The 27,743-nt window shown below is 35.1% G+C and overlaps 2 protein-coding genes across 2 annotated transcripts; one reads left to right on the forward strand and one right to left on the reverse strand.

Moving 5' to 3' along the window:
• The first annotated feature begins 313 nt into the window (after positions 1 to 313).
• On the forward strand, positions 314 to 8,884 carry LOC105397997 (cytochrome P450 4g15). The gene is made up of 11 exons (XM_011570038.3): positions 314 to 451; positions 2,929 to 3,139; positions 3,689 to 3,886; positions 4,893 to 5,075; positions 5,357 to 5,426; positions 5,645 to 5,771; positions 5,879 to 6,065; positions 6,251 to 6,363; positions 6,553 to 6,790; positions 7,232 to 7,417; positions 7,912 to 8,884. The coding sequence occupies exons 2-11, from the start codon at positions 2,932 to 2,934 to the stop codon at positions 8,091 to 8,093; spliced, it is 1,692 nt and encodes a 563-aa protein (XP_011568340.3). The 5' UTR covers positions 314 to 451; positions 2,929 to 2,931; the 3' UTR covers positions 8,094 to 8,884.
• LOC105397998 (monocarboxylate transporter 13) lies at positions 8,876 to 25,050 on the reverse strand. Its single transcript, XM_011570040.3, has 9 exons — positions 24,684 to 25,050; positions 22,430 to 22,553; positions 20,721 to 20,864; positions 19,733 to 20,023; positions 18,564 to 18,645; positions 18,011 to 18,158; positions 17,157 to 17,301; positions 10,395 to 10,583; positions 8,876 to 10,093 (listed from the first exon to the last, which is right to left on the reverse strand). Exons 1-9 carry the CDS (start codon positions 24,795 to 24,797, stop codon positions 9,966 to 9,968), a joined length of 1,365 nt encoding a protein of 454 aa, XP_011568342.3. The 5' UTR covers positions 24,798 to 25,050; the 3' UTR covers positions 8,876 to 9,965.
• Positions 25,051 to 27,743: the final 2,693 nt, after the last annotated feature.

Consider the following 27,743-nt stretch of genomic DNA (forward strand, 5'->3'; position numbering starts at 1 on the left):
CCCGTACATGGGGTATGATGGTTTATTTCCCATTTTATACATTTCTTAAAATAAGTCTATTGTAATGATTACTTTTTTGTCAAAAGCTGTGCCAAAGTAATGAGCCATAAATAATTGATAACGTTGTGGTTGTAGGTAAATACGTGTGTTTTTTTATTTTCCCTTTGCGACCCCGTCTTACCCCGGGTTCCCCTAAGTAAACGAAACTTCTACCAGTAGACCACAGAGGCAAGGCCTACGACTCTGACCTAATTTGAAACAAACTTCGCCTTAACATCACTAATATAAGGTAATGAACGTCATGAAGTCACTTGTATAAAAGTAACAATATGCAAAATAAGGAGTCGCATTACATAGTGTCAGCAGTGCTTTCAGTGTCTAGTGCTGTAATTATTAATTAAATTAAGTATTTAATTGACCACTTTTACTGGTGTAGTGATAATATAACGCGGTAAGTAGAATACAAAGTGAAAAATATTTCAGTGATAAAACTCTTAAGAAAGTGAAAAAAATCTCTCGGACTACGTAAGCACTAAGCACCAATGGTTTTATGCTGATTTAATTGTGCTAAAATATTATTAATTATCAATTTTTTTATGAATTTATTTTTAGTAATTTAATTTGTGTTTGTGCTTTCATAATTATATCATCACGATCACGATCACCAATCACGTCCCCACTGCTGGGGCACGGGTCTCCTCCTAATGAAGGAAGGGTTTTTGGCATAATAGGGAATATGCAAGTGGTTCAAATAAAGGTCAAATATTATTTATAATAAACTTTGTTGTTTCATAACTACGACTCCATCATTATTTTTGATTATAATTTATTTTTGAGCAAGTAAATGAAGTTGAAAAGTACAAAAAAACTTCGGTAAATTCTAACTTTCGAGAAACGTCACCCATTTTCTTAGGGCGGATGTGACGTCATAATTCTTTATATATCAATCTCAGAATAATAACTTCTTTGCGTTTGCGTATAGTTAAATAAATGTCAAGTGTAAACAAAGAAATGTTAATGTCACCGAGTATTTGTGATGCTCGTTGTGATCAGATACGATGGATCACATAAAAATTCTTCCAATACGAGTAGATCCTAGCCTCCTATAAATAAAATAAATAAATAAATATGTGGGGACATCTCACACACGGCCATCCGACCCCAAGCTAGGCAGAACCTGTGTTATGGGTGTCGGACAGCTGATATATCTACACAAATACATAGATAGATACTAAATATAAATATCAACACCCAAGACCCGAGTACAAATATCTGTCTTTAAACAAATATCTGCCCCAGCCGGGAATCGAACCCGGGACCTTCGGCATAGCAGTCAGGGCCACTAACCACTACGCCATTCGACCGTCTTACTACTTACTACTTACGTCTATAACCTCTCCACTTCTTGTTTGATATGCTTGTTTGTTTGCAAAGTTTAGGACTTTTTATATTTTTTGTTGGTAGTGTATGGGCTGCCACTAGTTGTTCTATTGTAATGAGGCGTAAACAGCCATTCGCTAGTCAACGAGCCACTCAAATATGCTCCATATTGCAACACAATAAAATTAAATTTGTATTGTAAGTATTATGACATGAACATGACACAAGTTGCTCTTTCTACTTTTAGGTTATAATGGCAGTCGTTAGTATATTTCAAAAGTTGTTATTTTTTTCTAAATTAAGTTATGGAAGAATTCTCGTAATCAGAAGAACTGGACACATTAAATTTATTACGCAGTATGAACGAGTAAACTGTGGCCAGCTGCGGAAAAGGACAGCAAAGACTATTGAAAAGTCAAGAGTCGTGTGCCCAAATATTAGGGAATATGCATATATTTTTATACTCTTATTCGATAGTTTAGATAAGGGGGTTTAGATTTTTGAGATATGCACAATGGTTCCATTCAAGAGAGCCAGGTGCAGGTTCTTACACCCCCACAGATAATAGAATAGAATGACCCACTAACCCTAGTCTCTCTTACTGAGAACCAAAGTTACAGTAAGTACTTACATACAATATAAATATTACTTTATATTCATATTGCCATAATAGCGTAATATTGTGTACAAAGGTCCTCTGCTTTGCGCGCTCCCATTTCAAAAGAGCTACTAGCAGCTATTTACGAGCTCCCATTACAAAACAGCCACTGGTCACACTTTATTACCATTACAAAACAGCCACTGATCACACTTTATACACTTCCTTTTTCGTTTGTTACCATGACAACATTGGTTTGTTGAAAATACAAAAGTACTCTGTGATTACTTGATAAGGTAAAAAATCTATGCCGACTGACGGGACTCATTATTCTGAGCCGTGAAATTAAACGATTATGACGTCACGACAGCCCGCCATCCTGACGGGAATTTCAAAGTGGTCGTGATGGTTTTAATTTTTTAACTTTCTTTAAAATACCTTAAATTACTTATTTTGGCGTTGAATTTTTTTTTACTATAATAAAGTGATGTAAAACTATCCAATAAAAGTATTAAAAAAAATTACGCATATTCCCTATTATATTTATGTAGCAATATGTAACTAATTTATTTGATACATTGGAATAATTTAATCAGCGGAGTTAATTAAGAGGAAAGAATATTTAAATCATCCAAGTTCATGGATCATGACTCTTTCATTATTCATCTATGACACAAACGAACCTGAATGGAACAAGTAGGTATATAACCTATTTATTGATAACTCAGACGATAGACGACTAGACTAGACTATATAATAGACGACTGAATGGCGTAGTGGTTAGTGACCCTGACTACTGAGCCGAAGGTCCTGGGTTCGATTCCCGGCTGGGGCAGATATTTGTTAAACTATAATACATATAAAACAGACTTATAATTCTACACGGAGTTTAAATAATCCCACATTCCAAAACATCCAAGTAGGTAGTCATACCAGTCACCTTCCCACAGAAAATGTCGACATCTCCGGTGGAGGAGGTCCAAGGCTACCACTACAGCCGGCTGGTCTTCTACCCCCTACTCCTGGTGGCCTCCAGCCTCTGGATGCTGTACCGATGGCAGCAGCAGTCCAGGTACTTCAGGATGGGCAACAAGCTGCCCGGGCCAGCGTGTGTGCCCATTTTTGGGAACGCTCTGCTTCTGCTTGGGAAGTCGCCTGATCGTAAGTGATTTTCAGAGTTAATTATTCTGAGTTTATACTTTTACCCCTGAATTCCTCCCTTTAGTACTCCCTAGCATAGTTTACCTTTGCTTCAGTGATATTCTGAGCATGAATGAAGCAACGTTTTAAGATTATTTATCAGCTCAAAATCAATTAAACAAAGGGCTTTGTTTGCCCGTGAGTGTATCACGGGCAGTGAAAAGGTTCCACTGAAAAAACACCAAATTACTCCTAAACAGAAAAAGCTAGCTTTATGACGTCTTCTGCAACATTGAAGTACATTTAAAGGAGCATTAGGATATAACTAACTAAAAGCAATCATATTTTGTTCAAATGTTTAATTAAATGTTGGAAAGAATTTGGCTTTTTGTGAGTGCAATTAACCAAGGAAGCCCAATTAATACACTTGATAAAAACTTTTTATCTTCATTATTTTCATTAAAGATACTCTCTGGAAGCTCATATACCATATCTCTCCAAACTTATATTCCTCATTAAAATACTATAAATTTTGAACAATTATAGACAACCCTTGTGTTTTTTTTACAGAATTAGTAAAACTAGGACTAGAATACGCAGACATTTACGGAACCGTAATACGAGGCTGGATCGGCTCCAAGCTGGTGATATTCCTCACTGACGCTGATGATGTGGAGCCGATCTTGAACAGCCAGGTCCACATCGACAAGGCTACGGAGTATAGGTTCTTCAAGCCCTGGCTCGGGGAAGGATTGCTGATCAGTTCTGGTATGTCCTGCAATTATTACCTATGACAAGTTATGACTACAATTGATATGCTTACAACTGTACCCTCATACTCACATTAATAAGTCGCTAACCGTATCGCCGTTTTAGAATGAGTAGGTACATTGCACTCAGGGTATGCACCAAGAATCTAGTTGTGCAAGTTTCCTCACACCTATATAAAATGAATTCATGCCACAGCCTCTGAATTAACAGGGTGACATTTCATCACGCCCCGCGCCAGTAGCTATCTTCCTACTACTGCATCCTTACGGCCTTGTTATGTTTTTCCCTCTCCCTGTGCATAAACTTAACCTATGGAACCCGAATTTCACTAAGAAAATATTGGTCTCGATAGTTAAACCTTGGATCTTCATCACAATAACTATCAATCAATGCGCATTTCGGTCGTTACATAACAGAAAGTCCACGGTATATGAACTTGACCTTAAACTTGCTACTATAAATTCTAATATAATCGTTAAATCTAGGTAATAAGTTCCACGACAAATGTACATATTATTATTTGAATACCTACTTACCCACTTAGTTGCACACACATGATTTATTTAATTCGTACATAGGTCGCAACGTTGGCAAAAAAATATAGGTAAAAGGTGTAAATTATACAGAAGTTATGTCACTTTGTAAATCGCATTTGCGATTCAAAATAACTGAACCAATTTGCAGACATAGTAAGATATATAGTTAAAAATAGACTTCCTGTACCTACCTTCATACAGAAACTACGTTATGTATGAACAGTAAGTATTATTAGGTATGTTAATCATTGTAATGCTTTAATCAATAAAATATTTAGAATCAGGCAGAAAGCTGTCAGCATAATTATTTCGTAACTGTAATCTTGTATTTATAACGTTTAAATAATTTGAGCCCGCTACAATACAGGTTGTCCCAAAAGTCGAAGTCATGCATAGGAGCAGATAGTCGTTTATGGAATGGACATCCTGTATGTACCTAACTAGTCTTTTTACTATTAACATTGCAGGAGAAAAATGGCGATCGCATCGGAAGATGATAGCTCCGACATTCCACATCAATATCCTCAAGTCGTTCATGACGACGTTCAACCAGAACAGCGTGAACGTGGTCGACAAGATGAAGCATGAGATGGGAAGAACCTTCGACGTTCACGACCACATGAGCGGGGTCACCGTTGATATTCTATTAGGTGAGTTCTTGAAAACAGTAAAAAAAATATGGACAAACCTTCCCAATTTACTAATTTACCCAATTAGACAGTAATTCGTGATGTGCCAATTATTCCATTCCAGCATATTTAAAAGATACATAAATAAATTTATTTAATTGACATTATTTGTTCAGCTAGGTACCTACTAATATTGTTTAAAAAAACTTAATTCATAAAAAAAAAATTAACATTAATTACTTATTCAGCTACTGGGAAAAGGGTAATTCGTCATTTCATTGCCATTATTATTATTATTTCAGAGACTGCAATGGGTATCACTAGGAAAACTCAAGATGAATCTGGATTTGATTACGCTATGGCAGTCATGAAGTAAGTTTCACGTCAATTATGCAAAATTAATAAGCATAAAAATAAATATTTAAGTAGGTTTAACACTTGACATACCTTTGCCTATGATTAATGAATGCAAATGTATAAAAATTTTACTAATTTAAGACTGTTTCTATGTTCTTTTATAGACATCTTCATCTGTGCTCTTTTTATCACGTTATCTACCATGTATTTATAAATAATTTACTGCATTATAGGATGTGCGACATAATTCATCAGCGACACTACAAGTTTTGGCTACGGTTCGACTCAGTTTTTAAGTTTACATCCTTCTTTAAAAAGCAAATCGAACTGCTGGGAATTATCCATGGACTAACAAACAAGGTGAGAAAAAATGTACAATAGTTTACAATCATTTTATATTTAAGCCCCTTAAATGTTTATAAAATCATTTCATAAACTCAATCAGTCAAATAAACTTTGTATTTCAGGTCATCAAAAATAAAAAGGAGACATATTTCATGAATAAAGCGAAAGGCATTATACCACCTACACTGGAAGAACTTACAAAATCTGAAGATAATGATGGCACCTTAGCAAATGATGGGAAAACTCTAGCTGACTCTGTGTTCAAAGGTTACAGAGATGATCTCGATTTCAATGATGAAAATGACGTTGGTAAGCTACCTTTATATAAAATTAAATTATTAGTTAATCAGGTAATATGTTTTTGTTTTGTGAAACAAGCAAGCAATTTGTCTCAGATTGTGTATCGTGTAAAAATTACCTCAAATTTAGATATTATAGAACGACATTACTATAATTAACTTAACATTGAAATGCAAACATTTCTTAACTTTCAGGTGAAAAGAAGAGACTCGCTTTCCTTGATCTCATGATTGAATCAGCGCAGAATGGAACTCACAACATCAGTGACCATGAAATAAAAGAAGAAGTTGATACAATTATGTTTGAGGTACACACACACCAACTTAAATGTATTGTTCTTAAATGCATTTTTTTTTCGTGATTATCAATTTAACTTTCGTTCCAAGTAATCGTTACCACACTGTTCTAGCCCTTAACCATGATTTTAAATAGGTACCTTCATTATGTCAATTACCTACCTACGTGCGTTAAAATTATTACGTATAATTTTCTATAGGGTCACGACACAACAGCAGCGGGCTCAAGCTTCGTGCTGTGCCTCCTTGGGGTACACCAGGACATCCAGCGGAGGGTGTACGACGAACTGTACGACATATTCGGTGACTCCGACCGACCCGCAACGTTTGAGGACACGCTGAAGATGAAGTACTTGGAGCGAGTCATCTTCGAGTCACTCAGGATGTACCCACCCGTGCCCGTGATAGCGAGGAAATTGAAAAAGGATGTTAAGATTGGTAAGTAGGATGAAGTCAAGTATTGAAGCGCCTGATACGATTGAAATGACTATTTCCATATCATCAACATAGCTAAGATTTTTTTGGACGATAAACACTTTGGTAGCGATTCTGAATGATTGACTGCGCCAATTTTCAGTTATGAATGTAATTATGGTGACGTTGTGGTTAGGTAGTAACCTACCTGTAACTGTTTTGTCAAGGAACAACTTCGGTTCATGGTTAGGGCCTCAGGCAGTATTTTATATCAGTACATGCCAGAGTATGTCAAAAATCTTCCCCTCTGTGTATGCTGTTCGATGAAAATTAGCAACTGTCAAATCTGACGTGACTTGTACGGATCTGACAGATGTTTGACAAGCGAGCGACGCTACTTATGGAAGGTTAATTTCTAATGGTTCGGTGCTAGTAACCCACTGATGTAATATTATTTCCCTCTAGCAACGAAGGGCTACGTGCTCCCAGCCGGCGCCACCGTGGTCATCGCCACGTTCAAGATCCACCGCAACGGGAAGTACTACAAGAACCCGGACGTGTTTGACCCGGACAACTTCCTGCCAGAGAATACCCAGGACCGCCACTACTACAGCTACATCCCATTTAGTGCTGGCCCGAGGAGCTGCGTAGGTGAGAGCGCATTCAGTTTTTAACCCCCGACAAAGGAGTGTGTATGTTTAACGTGTCTGTGTATCTGTGTGTCTCCCGGTAAACCGGTTTTTTGGTCATGCACCCCGATATTTTATCAAAATCGGCTTAGCCGTTCAAAAGGTCTGCCAGTTTTAGTGTTGAATATCGACGGTTTTTTAACGTTCTTTAGGTTATCACGTATCAAGTAGGAGTTAGTATGTATTCATACTGCTTAGATTGGCAGGACAGTGAATTCCAAGAACTTATCATTTATTTCAAGTTCATTACCCCAGCATTATTACTCAACATAGGTACCTAATAAAGCCATTATAGGTACGGTCACCTTCATTCACTTTAATAACTTTGCAAACCCTCAAAGTTTGAATCAATGAATAGAAAAATAGAAAGTTTGAAAAGTGATTAGCTTGTAATCTGAAATTTTTCACCCACAGCTTTAACATAACTTTACCAAGTTTTGTCCCCTCCTCTTTCAGGTCGCAAATACGCCCTCCTAAAGCTGAAAGTGCTGTTATCAACCATTCTCCGCAACTACAAACTGATCTCTGAAGTACCAGAGTCGGAGTTCCGCCTTCAGGCCGACATTATCCTGAAGAGAACTGACGGATTCCGGGTCAAGATCGAACCCAGAAGAAGGGTGCCCTCAACAGCATCATAAGATTCATAAGTCCTTGGGTCCTTGCCAGTCTTGCCATAGCTCGCATTTGCTGTAAACATTTTTAAGACCAGCTAGCCTAACGTAGGGCGCAAGACGTGTACGTTATGTCGTGACAAAAGTTTTACGTTGTGAGTGTACGTGATGCACAACTTTTGTCACCTTGACGTTCGCGGCTTGCGCCCTATGCTAGGTAGGCAGAATAATATAAATCGCACCATTTCATTATAAAAATACAACATGCAGAAAATTACTAAAGTAGTTCACACGAAATTGCTCAACTACATACATATACGCAGCCCATGTAAGTAGATTTATTCAGCATTAGGAAGCTTTTTTCTGCTTAGGTATCATCCAGTATCATCCCAGTCTCAGTCCAGTAAATTATAATTTATTAAGTACGGTCAACTGTCTATATTTTATAAGTTAGAATATTCATGGATCTTACATAATGAAGTATATTTTTTTTTACTATTTAAGTTTATGTTTAATCAAAATACAAAGTAAGAGCTTTTTATTACAAATATTACGACAAACAGGTATCTCTGCTTACAGTTTGTTGTCCAAATCAATCTCAATGAAAACAAAACGAAAGATATTCTAGAAAAGTAAGATTAGATAAGGCTAAGACAACTCTAATCTTTTAGTATTAATCAATTTATTTCTTTCCTATATTATTTCCTTTAATATGATTACATTATTAAAGTTAGCATTCAGTGAGCTTGACGTTATTGCAATAACGGTGTATTGTGTTTAGCTTAGTATTAAAATAAATAAATACTATAAACAATTAATCCAATATTTTATTTCTGTACAATTGCTTTTATTACTTTACATTACTTACCTATAAATATACGAGTACTTTATATGTTTTTATTAATACATCAGTCATATTGATGCAAAGTGGTAATATTAATTGCGATAACTTTATTTTACTCAATTACGTTCCTCGCCTGATTCACTCTATTTTAGTATTTCATCAGATTACAGTAAAAGTCTTATTTTATATCTAGGAACACTTGGTACCGTGTTAAGTTAAGCACAAAAAATATAATTTACCAAATAGGAAGTTCTCTAAACAAACCTAAAAATAATGTTATATAACCACAAGGACAACAGGTTACTATAGCACAAACTAACAGCCATACCATTAAGTCTTCAGATGAATAAACTGGACCTGATAATAAAATAATCAAGCTGTTATAATATGCAGACTAACTGGTCTTTATAAACTAAATACATAAATAAGATAAAGAGAATGTTGTCAAAGGTTACAAGAGGTTAAAAAGAAATTGATACCTACATAGAAATTTATTTGCGAATCGGTACAATATGATCACATTCATATATCATCCCACATAATATTAAATAATACTTATATTAATATTGTATTTATAGTAGGTAGTAACTTCAAATTATTCTCTTAAATTATCTAAGTATAACCATTTAAATCATACAATAACATTGAATTGTTAGTTGCTGCTTCTTATATTATTGGTTAAGTGTGTTGTTATTAGCTCTAATAGACCTGAAAAAGTTTTGACTGCGCTAGTACTTACCTATAATTTTTTTTTTTGTCGTCCTAAAATTTTGGCCTACTTTATAAATGCCTTTTCATGTATTAACATCTATCAGGTGATGATTCAATAAAAACAATACGTTACATTTTATTTAACCTACAATAAACTAATTAAATAAAAAAACTTCCACAACAATACAAAGTTATAAATGGTAACTGAAGTTTTATCATATAAAATCTCAAAACACATAACGCTAAGTATACAGAGAGTAAAATACTATGGCTTTAATCTAGACAAATACTAAATGTTGGTTCAGTCTGAGTCTTAAGTAATTGATATGATAACCTAATTAGGTTTAGCTGCTAGGTTTCTTTTTGCGGTATACGAAGTACTCAACGGTCCACAGGACCACACAGACCAAGCAACATACACTCATAGCCAGGAAGCAATAGAGGTAACTGTTGGTCAACTCGAAGATAACACCTGAAAAGAAAACGGAAAGGCAGATATCAGCAAACCAGTTCAACCATCATTAACTGGGATAACGAGATCTCGTTAGTTCATAAGGATTTGTGTCAAAAACGGGTTTAAGTTAATGATTTGTTACGTTAACAGACTTGGAAAATCCTTAGTTACTTGAGTAATTATTAACAATACAGTAAGTACTCTAAACGTACATCATTAGGTATGCATTAGAAAATGATATCTAAATATTACAAAAATATAATCCCTATTTTTTGCAACCCTACAGTCCTCCTCCCCTAAAAAACCAAACACGCCATACCTATCAAAGGGTCAGCAATGAGCATGAGCACCCCTGAGAAGATGATGTGCAGCGCCAGGGCTGCCGGGAAGCGGTCGGGCACTGCTGCAGACAGCACCAGAGGGAACAGCACCTGGACTGAGCATCGCACCAGCCCTGACACGGCCGTTATTGCGAACACGTAGTAGATGTCGCTCGAACTCACTAGGGCTGTAAGAAAGTGTTTTGGGCTGATGATTAAAATGTTTTGATAGCTATCTTTTTATATTTAGTGCCAATTTTGCCATAGTGGGTTAGAATCATAATTGATGAACCAATCCCACCGATCGATCTCCCAGTCTAGCCGACTATGGTGAAATTGCAGCTTATAATGTGTAATTGAGAAAAAAATGGTACTTGAAATTGGAATCAGGTTGATCTGATGAAAGTTTAAAGTGTCATGTAGGGCTCCTATCAATTTTATTATATTACATTGAGACAGAAAAATCCAAGGGAAGAAAGGAAAAGACACGATTTTTTTCAAGCAAAAAAATATAGTGTTTGATTAAATTAAGCTACAGATTTTTATTAATAAAGTTATAGATATTCTGTACTAAGTACTTCAGATTCAGATTCAGATTCAGATTCATTTATTTGCTAGAAACATGGGTACAATAATTAGGTCTTACATTAATAAAATAGTGTCAGGCAAGTTTCACCGATTGTTCGGTATGCAAATTATATGTAAGTATACTTACAAAACATAATATTTTCATAAAATTAGATTAAACAGGCAGGTATATAAATCAACAACAAAACATGCAGAAACATGCAACCATTAATAAAACATTTATATGAAAGATTTGTGCAATTATAAAAATTATTATAAATATGTCAATCGTGCATTAACAATAGCAATTAATAAAAAATAAGAATAATGATAATTTCAATTCAATTTTGGCATTAAAATTTAATACTAAGATATTATATTTTATGCATAAAGAATTCGTCTAATGTATAGAAAACTTTTTGAATAAGCCAGTTCTTAAGTTTGAACTTAAAGTGTTTTACAGGTAATTGTTTAATGTCCATTGGTATTTGGTTGAATACTTTGATTGCCATAATGTGGCAGTTTTTCCTGTATAAGGCACTTTTATTAATTGGCATTACAAGTCTATTTTTATTTCGTATGTTAAAATCTACTACGTTTCCTACTTGTTTATATATGTCCGGGTTATTTTTAACATGTATTCCAATTTCTAGTATGTACATCCCTGTTAGCGTTAAAATATTAAATTTCTTAAATAATAGTCTACAAGAATCCGTGGGTTTCCTACCACAGATTGCTCGTACACATTTCTTCTGGACTAGAAAAGCTTTATTTATGTCGGTAGAGTTTCCCCATATCAGAATACCATAATTTAATACAGATGACACATAGCCATGGTATGCTGTGAGCGCTACTTGTAGACCGGAGATCTTATTTAGTCTATAAAGTACATACACAAACCTATTAATTTTTTTGCAGACACTTTCTATATGGAATTTCCAGTTACAGTGTCTATCGATATTGATACCCAGAAATTTCACTTGTTCGGACTCTTTAATTGTCACACCTTGGTGCTTGGCTTCAATATTTAATCGGTTATTATTATAGTTCTGGAACTGTACGTATGTGGTTTTATCAATATTTACATTTAAATTATTTATCGCGAGCCAATCTACCACTGAAGCAACAGTTTTGTTTACTTCAGTCTCTATGCAGTATTTATTATTCGAGACAGTTATGGATATATCGTCTGCAAATAAAGATGTTTGGTAGGAAGATATATCTGGCAAGTCATTAATGTATAATAAAAACAGGAGTGGCCCAAGAACACTTCCCTGTGGTACACCAAACTTAACCATTCTTGTTGAAGAATCGAACATCTCAGTTACTGTGTTAACTTTTTTTTCAATTCGGACAAACTGTTTTCTATTGTCTAAGTAGCTTTTTATCCAGTCCTGAGCTGGGCCTCGAATCCCATAACAGTGACACTTCTTTAGTAGAGTTTCGTGATCGACAAAGTCAAATGCCTTGGTCATATCAAAGAAAATAACCACCGCAGGTTGCCGTTTGTCAATAAGGCTAGTGATATGTTTAATCAGTGTATAAACCGCTAGAGTTGTAGATTTATTTTTCTGAAATCCAAACTGTTCACATCTAATAATATTATGTTGGTTCAAAAACGAAATTAATCTTTTTTGGAATATTTTTTCAAATATTTTTGATATTACAGACAAAAGAGCAACTGGTCTATATTTATCCATAGATGATTTAGAACCTTTTTTATGTAATGGTTTTACCAAAAATAATTTGAGCGTATTTGGAAATATACCTTGTGCGAAAGAAATATTCACAATATAACTCAAAATTGGTGCCACTAAATCGGCTGTCGATTTTAAAACTGTGGTCGATATCTCATCTGGACCAGTCGAGTTAGTATTTTTTAGCGCTAAAATAGTTTTAAAAACTTCTCTAGGATCACATGGATGAAGATAAATGCTATTTTGCAATTTACCTATTTTAACTTTGTTGTTTTTAAGTGATGAGTTTCCTGTAATACCATCTATAAAAAAGTTGTTAAAACATTCAGCCATTTCCTTAGGGTCATTTATCAATTGATCATTTAATTTAATTTCTTTAATCTCATTTTTTACTGATTGTTCATTTGCATATTTGTTTATAATTTCCCAGGATTTTTTACATTTGTTATTAGATAGCTTTATTTGGGTATTATTAATTTTGCATTGTGATAAATGGATAGTTTTTTTCAACAGTTTGGAATATGCCTTAAAGTTGGTTTTATTCGCTAATGAATTACACTTATAATAAATTGATCGCAAACGTCTTTTAGTTATACATGATCTTTTAATCCCTTTGGTGATCCACACTCGGCGATCTCGTGCGATGGATACCCTCACTCTGACTTTTGGAAAACATAAACGATAAAACAATACGAATAAAGAATGAAAATTTTCAAAAGCGTCGTTTAAATCATCCGCATTGTAAGATTGGCTCCAAGTAAGACTACTTAAACACTCTCGAAATTTGACTATGTTGTCATTATTAAAATCCCTTTTGTAAATATAGTAAAAGCTGCTAGGTTTAGCGTTTTTTTGTGGAATATCTAGTATTTGTCCAGTATTATGGTCTGATAGACCCAATTCAATTACCTTACCTGTGCTGTCCCTGATGTTGCTCACAAAAAGATCCAAGCAGGCTGTTTGCCTAGTTGGTAAAGTGATATGTGATAGCATATTGAAATTTGAGAGGATAGACATAAATATTTTAGTGTTTTTTTCATTTGTTTTTATAGTGTCTATGTTAAAATCTCCAGCCAAAATGACTTTTTTGTTCAATTTAATAACCAAACTGTGTAGTATTTCATTAAGGCTATCAAAAAATATATTAACATTTGAGTCTGGTGTTCTATAAATACATAGCAAGGTACAGTTCTGATGGATAAGTTCAATACCACAACATTCAAAAGTTTTCTCTTTGCAGTAGTTTTGTAACTCTGAAAGGATTTTATACTCAATGTTATTGTTAGCAAATATACAAACGCCACCCCTCTTTCTTTTATTTTTTATTTCCCTACAAAATAAATCTGCTAATTTATAATTTCTAAAATGTAAGTTTGACTCTTCTCCTTTTACTATGAATGTCTCGGTTAGGCAAATCACATCAACTAATGTGTGATCATCATATAAGTTATGTAGACAAATTGCTAAATCATCTTTTTTTGATAAGAAGCCGGCTATGTTTTGATGCAAGATACTTACACTATTTTGTTTTTTACCTGCGAAAGGAATTATTTTTTACATTTGTGTACAGTTTGTTTTCAGTATTTTCTATCATTTCAGGCGTCTTTTGGCGCCTTTTTTTGTTATTAGCTTGCATTTTATCGAAATAATAGGGAATAGTTCCCCTTTTAAGAGTATTCTCTGTGGGCCTGATTTTTTTTGATGTATTACTCAAAAATTTACTGTTGTAGTCGATTGTGTCAGTTACAACATTCAATTGTTGAGACAAACCTTTTAAATAAGTGTGCCTGTTTGGGTAGTATTTATTAATGTTTACATATCTGCAATTTTTTGAGTTGTGACATAGAAGCTGGAACATATTATTTAGTTTATTCTCATTTAAGAACTGGCTTTGCAATACATTTAAGATAATTATAGTTGTATTACAATAAGTTTTAATTAAATGCGAAAGTTCTATTGATAACTGCGTTGGGTTCTTGTCATTTTCTCCAACACAAATTATGATCTTGTCATATTCTGTAATGCTAGTATTGTAACAAGACTTTAATATTTCTTCACAGCTTGCATTTGATTTGATGTATGACATGACTTCGTATTTCTCATATTTTGTGTCTATTCTAGAATTAGTTAATACTGATGCCAGACCCGAGCATTGTTGGCCTCCAAATATTAAAATGCGTTTGCTAGGCTGTTTTGTTATGATGGCCTCTAGTTGCTTTTTAGATTGCTCCTTTGGCCACGGTTTCGGTTCCACATAATGTTGTGCCATGGTTACAGTCCGGGCGTCATCGTCAGGTTGACGAAGTGGTGTGCTTGTGTCATTTGTGGTCAATCTAAGACGTTTCGGTTTTAATGAGATCTCCCAGAGTTAGAGGACGGTGTTTTATTTTTTACAGTTTCCCCACATATCTTTTTCAGAAGTCCTGCTTTCTTTTGAAGTTCCAATATATCTGTTTCAAGCTTACTATTGCAAATTATTAAGGATTCTATCTCATTATGTGCGCTTTTCAATTCGTTCTTCAGTGTAAGTATTTCGTTACGTAGTTCTTCTACATCATCCTTATTTAAGTGAGTGGATAAGTCCGGAAGACTGTTTCCTCTAGTTATAGACCCCGAAGAATCCAACGACAAATATCTTGGTTCGTCTGAGCTTTTTTGCCGTCTCCTGCGCGTACATACATGGTTTAAAAGTTGTGGTGATGACATGTTGAATGAATTATTTCTATTTATCAAATCTCAGAATAAGTCACGCTTATAAATTATTCGTAGATTGGAACGTATATTATTCGTCTGTGTAGTGCGAGGTTTATTCCAATTTTACTTCTGGCAACACTTGACAGTTGTCAGTTTGTGAACATCTGATTGGCGTGATTTGTTGCTTGTTTACCAAATAATGGACAACATTTCATTTTCTTTACCCTATATTTTTATTAGCTATTCGGAAAGTTTATAGAAAATTAGTGGACCCGTATTTTTTTATTTTGTATATACATTAATATTTGCATGTTATTTTTAACTTTAAAGTTAATTATTTTAAAACCGGAAGTGACGTTACATATTTGGCTCAATTTTTATTTTTGTCTATTGCCTGAGTCTCGAAAAAAAACATAAATGACACTGACAAGTGACATTTAAACTTTGTTTACATGCCAACCAACAAATGGGTCATTTTTAAATGACATTGATATTCCTGATGATGGAAAGTAGGTACTTATCATGTAAAAAAATAAGCAGAAGCATTTTTTCAGCTGTGTAGGCGGTGGCATGCTCTGGGACATATTATATAGAGGTCATCTCTTAATAATAAATAAAAAAAATAGTCAGAAAGTGTCAGAACAGAATTAATGAAAATGACCCAAATAAACAACAACGTCACGATAAAACGTCAAATTCAATCAAAAATGAAAATGACAGTTACTTTGTTTTTAAATCTATAGGCTTTGATCATCAAAATGCATCGCACCTGATGCATGACGTCATCAGCACTTTTTTACTATTTTATGATTTTCTCGAAAATGATACATCCAAAAAATACAAAAACCTTTTTTTTGTGGCCTTTAGAGCTAAATCTCGAAATGGTTTTCGATTTATAGCAGCTTTAGTTTTTTGAAATGTTGTCCATTATTAGAAATTATCGTTTTTTGGCAGTTTATACTTTATTTGAATTCAAAACACCAATAATCGAAAACAATAGGCCAATATTCGTACCTTAATTTCAGGATGTGGTCCAAGAAAGTGTTTAAATCTCCTGTTCACTTGTTGAACTAGATGGGGCGAGGTTATGTCTTCAATTATTTTATATTTTGGTGGATACTAGGCACTGTTTTACTTATTTAATTTGATTTAAATTGTGGAGCACTATTATCTCACATTATAAGAAGGGCCATACTTATTATAAATTAGTGATTATTTTTACTACGGCATAAATATTATTTTCTTTTTTGGATTCTTTGGTTTTCTTATATCTTCCGTATTGTAATGTAAGTAAAATCTTTATGATACCTATGTATCATAAAGATTACAGAAGGTAGGATTTATCTGGGTCATTGTCAATACTCGTGTAAAACATTGTTGTGTTAGCAAATTAAATTACTCAAATAGGAAATTGAACGTAATCAGATGAAAACTAAGTGCCATAGATATAAAATCTGAATAGTCATGATGATGAAATGCTAGCAGTGATACTAGCATTCCACTTTCACTATCACCACACGTGAAAATTATTGAAGTGTATACAAGTCGTTGAATATATAGCGAGTTCCACAAAAACAATGACTGCTGGAATGACACATTTGACAATGCTTAGATGCAACGATAATAAGAACCAGAGCTCAGAGGAGTATCAGTGAAAGAGAAACGGCTCTACAAATAACACCCCACTTCTACAACTCAGCTCTCATTTTGAATTAGTTCGGATAGAAGATTTGTGACTGTATTCACATTGTTGTCATTAGGTTGAATGTAAAACAGTGATTAACTTTTGTCATCATCACTTACCGATCCTTAAAAAGATGGTGACGCAAGTCCCAGCGAAGAACAGTTTCCGACTGTCGACGGTGAAGAATGATGTGAAGATGGCCAGCGAAAACCTCGCTATCAGATCAGCGATGGCCCCCACCATCACACAAGTGGCCACTTGGATCTGAAAAAAAAAACGAAAATCGTCATGGATTTTCTCCGATGTGACCAATTTGCTTTCGGATGAATGTACAACAAGCCGAATCCCATGCTGCACCCACTACACGAGTTCGTTATCGATGTCGATAAACTTATTTAATGTGCGTTCAACCAATGACGACGCTATCTTTTTGGCGAATCACGATATAATTACGTTTATAACGAACCCGTGTAGCGGTAGCTGGCCAAATACTGACCCGTACTATGTGAACCAGTCATAACTGATTATCATTTACGTTTTGTATCTGGCTGAAGTCGAGCCTAAGCGAATTAATCATACGCACTGTCTTGTTTGCAGTGATTTAAGAGTCAATGACATTATTGTCTTTATTCATTTGTTATTGTTATCTCTTGTACTAGTTTATGCGTTGCATTTCTGAATAAACCCTACGTTGTAAATGTGGTTGCAAATGATAGTATAGTATTTTAATCCGATATATCAGAGAAATCGTCTTTGTAAACGTGTTTTTTCCTCACATACCTCAACATATTATATTGCGGAGCTACAATTAAACAAACCCATTGAGCAAACATAAGAAGAATTTCAATCATATCGCTAACTTGTTTGGACAATCCACCAACCCGGTGGTGGACTAGGCCTAAACCCTTCCTTAATTGGAAGGAGACCCGTGCCCCAGCAGTGGGGGCGTGGAATGTGCTATCAACATGCTTACCTTAGTGAATCCATAGGAGAACAGCAGCATGGGTTCCAGGGCCAGGTACGTGACGTCAGACACGAAGGCGAACCCGAGCCCGACCAGCGTGCTCACGAACCGCGGGTCCCGGAGCAGGTCCAGCTCCACGTTGTCACATATTGTCTTACTGGAAGATGAAAAGGGGGGTGGGATTTTAATTATATTAGGTATATGTAATTTTTAGGAACATAATGAAATATTTCACACGTAAACTAGAGAGCAATTGGTGCTCATTCACCGCTGAAATTATAACTCATTCCGCTGAAGAATGAGTTATAATATAACTCATTCTTCAGGAAGTTTTAGTGCTAACGGGAGATGGAAAACTATCCTCCCAATATAGACAGACACTATATCCATCTGGATAAATATCTGCATATCACCAACCCTACCAAGTTGATTCAAAATTTCAGGACTTTATCAGGACTGTATTTAGTGAGGGGGCAGTGTCGAGTATTAGAAAAATGAGATATTTAATTATAAAAATAGCAGTAGGTACCTACATAAGAAGGTAAATACCAAAAATACTCACATAATATTTTTGTGAAACGACTCGTGTCTTGATGACTTTATTTTCTCGAGTTTCTCTTTGCTATCAACTTTGGCTTCATTACCTGGTGGCAACATTTTCAGTTCAGATTCATCATGACTTTCGGAAGGAAATTCTTCAACACACATGACGTCACAATGGGGTGATAAGTCTGCAATGGTTAGATACACACACACACGTAATGGCCACACACAGTGAAAATGAATCAAGTGGTTAGTGGCAGTAGGTTACAGTTATAGGTTAAGTATAATGAGTTTAAAAGTGAGACACTGTTAGCTGTTCTATAGGCACTATTTTGTATTTACCTCGGTATTCGAAGTTAAGGATTTAATAATGCTATAAATAATTAAAATTTGTGCCTTCAGAATCGCTACCAATATTTAAATTGTGATACATGGTTAGTTCAGTAGTAACATTTACTAAGTAATTAGTGTCAAATTCAATACCATTTCAATCCGAAAATCTTTTTCAAAATAACTTCGCGATAGGGAGCTTGTTGTTTCTTACATAATACGCTTAATTTAGGGACAACCTTCACATACTATTCATCATACGCATTGTACAATTTCTCCAGATAGGTTACCTACTCGTAATACTAATAGTATATCAATTGACACAAATTACGAGTATATCGGGGCTAACATATTTTTTTCCATAAACAGTTGTATTTAAGAATAGGACTGAATGATTTTCTTTAAACTACTATATTTATTGCCTCTGACCACCCCTTCAGGAATTACATACATTCACGAACATGCAATGTATTCCTTAAATCACCACCTTTTGGTTACCACCACAAAAACCACTTTTGCAATATTCTGTATATAAATATTGCTCATCAGTGTTTTTTCAGTACAAATATATTTAGTAGTGATAAAAACACATTATAATTTTAGATGACCCACAAAACCAGTCTTGCTAACCTCACGAGAGTCTAACCTAACCCATCGTTGTTTATGTTATGTTGTTAAAAAAACTGTAAGATCACCAAAAAATCCCCCGACAATCACTTTTTTTTTATCATACCACATTATGTTAGTGATAAAGTAACAGCTTAAAACCAAAGATGATGAAAAATTTATTACCATTAATTTTGTACCATATATGTATTAATTAGTTACCTAAGTAAAAATATCAGTTATCACACTCACCAACAGTTGCAACGGCAGTGGTGTCGCAGTCTATCGGTGATTTCACCAAATGCCACTCCACGGGATGCATCACCAGCATCGCGAACACTAGATGCAGGTCCACGGCCATGATCAGAGCCAGGGTCCACCTGAACCCGTACTCCTCAAGCAGGAAGGTCACCATCATGGGAAACGTGATGGAAGCCAGACTGCTCATGGCCTGGTTGGCACTCATCATAGCGGTTCTCTTTTGAGTGAAATAACAATTGAACGCGGTAAAACTGACTGGTATCATGACGCCGAAACCGGCACCTGAAAGGAAAATTTAAATGAGCGGTGGTACGTATTTCCAGCGGTACTTCAGGTTCTCTATAATATTTAGTAGCAGAAGCCGATTTCAGCCGAAGATTTTGAACAATTAACTATTTCGCAGGCGTTAGTTACGTTTGAAACTTTTAACAGCAATTCCTATGACTGATAATGTGACTTATGCCTACATATATTATTATGTAGGTACTAACAATCACGACTGCATTATTTACAACTCGTAAACAATTCATGTTGAAGCCTTGAACTGTGCCCTTGATGCAGTGATCAATTAGATAAATGGCGGTGATATATGCTACTTCATCAATTCGCACATTACTTTACATACAGGACACAGCAGGCATTTACAAATTATAACATTACAGTTATATAAGAAACCAGTTTATTATGTGGATCTGTATCGATATAAAATATAGGTATACATATAAAAAAATATACCTACTCTAACAGGCCTCCTCGGACCCTGACCTATCGACAACTTAGAACGAAGAAGCATTTTGGAAGTAATTTAGTGTAGTATTCGTTTCGAGTAGTAGACATCGTGATCGTGACTACTACGACAGCCAAAATCCGGATCTGAAGACATTTGAAAATGCTCAATCCTTCAATGCTCTTCGCAAATGTTTCATTGTTTCAGCTGTCGATAGGTTACCTTATAATAATTATATGAGTCGTTTCTCACCTCTAATGAGTCCAAACGTGAACACAAGTTGGTATGTTTTAGATACAAATATCGTCAAGACATCCCCCAAGACGAAGAGGCCGGCTCCCACTAATCCTACTTGACGGAAAGAGTATTTCTTTAACGCTATTCCTCCCAAGAAACCTGAAACATAGAAACTAAATGTAAAGATTTTTTTTAAATGCGTAGATTGGAGTTAGGAATAAGGAACAAACAGGTTTAAACTTACTATCTATTAATTATACACAGTTGTACAGTCTTTTACCATTAAGTAAATTTAATAAGAGAGTAATGGTTTGCTTTTCAGCAGAAATAAAATAATATTCAGTGGTACCTACTTAATAAAAATCATTCAGGCAGCCTGATCTAACCCATTCATAATAATATATAATCTAAAATTAGGATCTACTGTGTTTATAGGTAAGAACTTACATCTTATTTATTGATTCTACTACATAATTGTGGTATCTAGTGATAACATTTAGGTATAGAATTATTGGCTGTATGTGACTACATATAACCTGTTGTCATCAACACTTCACATCATGATCATCATTAGGTAACCAGCGTGTTTATTGATGACATGCGTGAGTTTTTTCTTCACAAGGCAACCTAAATAGGTTCAAGGATAAATTTATTTTAATTACATAACTTCTGATCTAACACCTACCTACCCGTAAAGTTATATGACTCTCAGTATAGGCATATATTATAAAGCCATTAATAATAACAAATAAAACATTCTTGGTTTATTGAAAACAATAGGTAGGTTTACAGACACTTTTGGAACATCGTCCTTAAAATCCATTTGCAAAAGTTATTTATTAAACAGAACCTATGTAGCTATAATTTCACGTTAGAATGAAGTTCCTGTTTTTTTTACTGTCCAGGCTTAGATTCGCAAACAAACTTTGTGATAAATAAATTATTCATAATCAGAATTAATTAATTACCTATTAGACACGGGTCATTGAGATAGCATTCCTAAGTAGTTGATTATAGATTTTTTTAGGAATGGCTTCGATAGGATAGGTACAGGCATTAGTATTTTGAAATATGAGTGGATCCGACAGGAATAAATACTTTCATTAAATCCACGTTTTACGATAGATATTATCAAGACTGGGCACGTGAGTTAGTTTTGAAGTGGTAGTACATAAGTAGTATGTATTGGTAACTAATACTTAAGTATGTATGTAGTCATATAACGACAGCTAGTTACAAATCAAGCACTGAAGTTCCCACAAGCACTTAAAGCTATTTAATAGTCATCATCATAGGCAGTTCTCAGGTCACTGATCGGTTCTTCAGCTCAATTAATCACTCTGATCAAACGGCCTGCCTCCGTGCGGCCTGTCAGTCAATTAATTAGGGACACAAGTAACATGAGACTAGGTTATCCGATATGAACTAGGATAAATCTACCTACATGTGTGCTAAGACGGCTAAGTTGATTATTGGGGACAATTTAATTACGTAAACAACGACCGATCGAGTGATCTTTGTTTCGGTTGAGCCGGCAATTGGTTCGTTAGGACAATTTCTCTTTCTGTCACCCGACACCCTACAGTTAGTGTCGGAATACTTACTAGAAACCGAATACGTGCGGTTGACTTACTGGCTACTGTAAAAGTTTTAACAGTCGGGCGCTAGCGGAAAACATATGTATGAAAGGATTCTAGCTATTTGCAATATTTAATAAATCTTACCGGAAATCGACAAGGCTCCATTATGGACTCCTATAACTAGCGTGAGCCCGCTGGCGCCGCCTTGCTCTGAGAAGAAATTGTTGAAAAGTATTCCAAAGGCGCTCGACGACCCAAAGCCGAGCATCTGAAAGAAAACAGAAACTGTAACGTACTGAAAATATGTGTAAAAGCTTGTTTTACTCATCACACTTGTTCTAATTTGCATGCAGACATAATGCACACGACTATAGGTATGGAGGGGTAGTCAGCCCGTTTTTCGTTGTACGTTTGTGGTTATAGGTTGCGGGCCGTATAAGATAAGATAAAGATAAAAACTCTTTATTCGGTGCCCCAGCACTACACACCAAAAAATACTTATAATAATATACCTACACAAAAAATATTAAAAGAAAAACAAACAAAAGAACTTAAGATTAATTAAAATAAAATATAATGGTGTGAGTTTTCCAGCACCGAAAAGGCCCGTATCACCGTTTGGGTATGAGTACAATGCACTAATGGTACACATTTATAATCTAGAGAATAGATGCAGGTGTCCTCACAATTTTTCCTTAATCGTATATATTTTGTATCTACTTTAATTCCTTAATTGTAAAAAAATTAATGGTATGCCAGGATTGGAACCCACGCTCTCAAAATAAAGAGAGGCGCCTTTATTATATATTTGTACCTTCATATTCCATCAATTATTAATTATTAGATATAATATATATGTTTGCGCATAAAATACCCTTTATAGGTGATTTATGATAATTCTCGAGACAAGAAACGAGGCAATGCCCTAACATTGCTTTTACAAATTAATCTATCCACAGATTTAATATCATGTAATAATAGTACCTAGACCTACTTACTAATTACAGCATTGCGATTCTATAAAGCTAATTGTCAAAACTCGATTCTGAATCTGGAGTGAGTTTTCAAATTGACTCATCGAATTTCGAGATTTTGACAAATAATGTATGAAATGACATATATACACAGTGAAAGGTGAAGGGAGAATGGAGATCGAAGTGAGATGTCTGATTTTACAGAATCGCAATGCTGGACATGGACAATATGGACATATGCCCCTTCCAATCAGAACCACAACACTCTGTCCTCGACTTTAATCATCCGATCACAAAATATATAATAGGTACCTAGGTAGAGGTACTAGGTACATATATGTCTTGTACTTATAATGTCATCGGTACAGCTGGTGTATGTCCGATACTAGATAGGTACGTTTGTCTTTTCATCGTCTTTCGCCTTTTCCGCGACCCTGACTGCCGCAGGTTAGGTAGCTTAGATGTATTTTAAGAACTACCAACCAAGGACCCACTACTACTACAACTAAACTACTGATTTACTAATACTTTTTAAAGCTGATACCTGTTGTGTTGTTACTAACACGTCTAGTCGAGAATGCGTATGGCTTCGCCGAATATGCGTGAAGTTCAAGTGCGCTCATTGACCCTTTTCAGCTGAAAAACCATTTCCGATTTCCTAGTATATAATAGATATATTATTTATCTACTGGAGTTGGGTGTATATTTTACACACATACAACTCAGCTCAGCTATTAATTAGAATAATTAGCAACATACTTGATAAGCCGCTTACTTTGAGATGAAGTCCTTAACAGGGAATACAGTCGTCTGAACTCCATCGCTAATCCTTCCGGTCCTTAATACAGGTTTTATATACCAAAGAAACCTATCTATGTACAATGACAGATTTAGTTTTTTACCTCTATAAAGTAAGTACAATTATACCTAAGTTTTAAAAGTAAGTAAAACTTGATTGTACTCGTATTTATAACTGTACCTAGGTACTGACAAAAAAAATCTATTTTTTATTACTTCTATTTAATTAAATAATATGTAGTCCACATCATGGTCTACCTATCTTTTAAAAACAGTTTTTAATAAGTAGATGTTTTTAAACAAATTAGGTAATGTACCTGAAATTTATAATCAAATCAACTTACTGATAATGAAGTTCGATCCATAATGTTGCGAGCAGATTTATTCGACGCGATTTAGAGTTTTTACATAAGTAAGTAAACCCGCTCCCCAGCGGACATTGGGAATAAGTAAGTAAGTAAGTAGGTACATAATTATTCATATTGAAGATGATAAGTTGATAAGCATAATAATTGTTACAATAGCACTTTACTTCAAAACTATCATCTTCTAAGATTCCTAGATACATACATCAGAAAACTGTCCTCATTACACAAAAATACCATTAGAACATGAGCAATACTTACGAATGTGAATCCGACGCCGAGGCACACCATGTAGCCCCACCCCCCGTCGGGGGGTACCAGCTCTTTCGAGTACTTCCTCTCCTTCCCTTCTACGTGCGCGAAAGCCTCATCCATTCTTACTAAGTAACACTTATTCCAATTACTAAAACTTTTAAGAAAACTAGGTCTATTTAATTTTACACAGTCACGTTAACCATTAATTGCTGAATAATTTTCTCTAATGCTAACTAAATTGTAAATAAATTATTAAAAGGCTATTTTTATTTTCCTAAAGTCATTATTTAAAGACGCGATCGTGCGTCCTTTCTAAACCGAGTCAGTCTGAGTTGTGTCGCGCACCGGTGTCCTACCTCACCAGCTAGTGTGGACGGACTATTCTGATTTCGTCTAGATCTTTTAAGTGTCTACTTTTATATCATGTTTTTTACTATGCATTTCTACGTCACTATTAACATTTAAAAGTTAGCTATGAAAGCTAGACAGATTCCGATGCAAATGGTACATAAGTAAAGTTCAGCATTTCAGTATCTTTATGTTTGCGTCACTGACCAAACTAAATAATTACAGAATGGTGAAATAATCTACTTACTTAGCATTTCGCATGCTGATTATGCTGAATGCTGCATTATTTCTCCGTATAATATTTATAGGTCAATCATACGCAAATAAGTTATTTTACAATCGTTATAATATTGCTAGTCCCACGTCACGTCAGTTACCAGTCTTATTTCTAGTCACTCCATCGCCATCAGGCTTTGCTATAGCCACAGAATAATAACTTGCTATAGCTTACTAATAAATAAGCCTTTGTCGTATAACCTACCTACCCACTAAGAAAGAAAGAAAGAAAGAAAATTTATTTATTTCTAACACACACAGAAACAACACATACATTTACAAGAAAAGTTTAAAAAGTAAATAAAAAAAATAAGTAGGTAATTAAAAGCATGAATGTTGCTTCTCGGTGCTGAAATGGGGTAAGAAGTAGGTTGATAGGCACGACACATATGTAGGTTTTACATGCGACTAAGTACCTATAGTAGTAGTGCTTCATCTGCCTAACATAGGACTCTGCCATCGAGAAAGAAGGACATAGGTACTTTACCTATGGTTAGTTACTACTAGTTACTACTTAGGCATGGTACCAAAGCGCCTAGTAAAATTGTCACCGCATCCGTAATACGGCCACGAACAATCAGTATCTAGTTACTGAAAATTGGTTTGTGATCCGTGAACCGTGAGTTTGGTGGGAAACCAATAAAAATTTGTTAATCCGTTCAATAGACGATTTTGTTACTGCCTCTGCTTTTCGGGTGAAAAGCTCCAATAATTACCTAGTGATTAAAGGAATATACATGGTGTTGCGAAAGTGGTGTATTAAACCTAAACGGATCCCAGGGGTTCATTAACAGGGGTTCTTTGATGTTTGGAAATTCGTGACAAAATATTCTACTCTAAAAAGTCGTGAGACCAACAAATTTCTATGGAGATGCAAACTTTTTTTTCTCAAATTTCCAAACATTGTTATACTTAAATAAATAAAAAGTTGTCCAAATTAATAACTCCCTGGTCACCCCCCATTAATCCCAAATCAAATATATGTAATTAACATACCTAATAACTACCACATTTGCAACACCCTGTAGGTATAGGTACTTACGTGGGTACCTACACTATTGAAGAATCAAGTTTAGTATGGCCTAAAATCTAGTCAGAGCAATAAAAGGAGCAAGAGACGCAGACTACATTACTTATTAATAATTAATTTTTATGTTGTTTGTGCACTTATCTCTGAAAACATTTACTTTCATTCATAAATATTAACATAAGTGCACTTGTATAAGAAGGAGCATGGGCTTTGTCTCATCAAAATCCAACATAAGGATTTATAAATTAAGCTTTAACAAAGGGAAGCTATCGGATTAAAGCTAAGTACCAACTCTAATATCGATAGAATGAAACCGCTGGATCTAGAAACTTAAATTTCGCAGATACAGGTACTTACCTACAAACTCGAAGCATCACAAAAGTAGTTATGTGCGTCTTTTAATATATTTAAAACACATAATTTCAGGATTTTTCAGATAAGCGGCAATGCTGGCAATGGTATTAAAGTTAATGGACCAATTTTACATGTCTGATATAATATCAAATTTAGATACGAATTCTTCAATTTACGTAGTGTGTACCTATGTACAATATTGGGGGTGGTGACTGAAATCTCATGTGACATGCGTAGGCAGTTCCGTACCTATGTATGTTGCATCCTACACGTGTTAGGATTAGAATCAGAAACGACCATGGTATTTTTCCAATTCAAATCAAAAATAGAAAAAACAAGTCCTAATGTCTAGACTCTAGAGTCTAGTCTAACGATCATGGCTTTTTCCGCTTATCCTAGGTACCTAAGTGGAAAAAGCCTAGATCCAAACATCTAGTTTTTTCACCGGATGTACAGGTGGCGCAACAGAATGTGCATATTGCATCATCCTTCCTTGGGGGTAGGATACGCGTAGACGGGGGAAGTTTACTATCGTTCGATAGGCGGGGTAATTTTAGTGACACTTGACTCACTTTGACGAGAAGTACTTATACGTAATTTTACAAGAACTCTGGTTTATACATGCATCGTTAGGTACCTACAAGGTGACGATATTGTTGATCTGACATGGGCTACGGCAAAATATAGTGAATGTGCGCGTGCTCTGAAATTAATATAAATTTATTTTAGAAATTAAATTGTGAGCACCCCTGAGGTAAACTTAGTAGTCTATGGCTGGTTTAGAATGGCTCTTTTGGACAGGCCTAGGTCCAGTAATGGACGTGCGTTGCTCGTGGTTTCAAGTACAATCACTGATAAAAAACTGTATGTGCGACGAGTTTTTGAGCGAGGCCAAACGAACGTAATTTTGAGAGTGATGTGTGTCTCGTATTCTGACAGAACTGTGATCGCGGGAGCGAGGAAATAACGATCTACAATCAAATTACGCTTCACAACTCAAAATTATACTTTTTGACCTCACCCTTAGGGCAATGGTGGCATAGCAATGAAAGATTAGA

This window comes from Plutella xylostella, chromosome 13 (assembly GCF_932276165.1).
Source record: "Plutella xylostella chromosome 13, ilPluXylo3.1, whole genome shotgun sequence".
In the NCBI taxonomy this organism is placed as follows: Eukaryota; Metazoa; Arthropoda; class Insecta; order Lepidoptera; family Plutellidae; genus Plutella; species Plutella xylostella.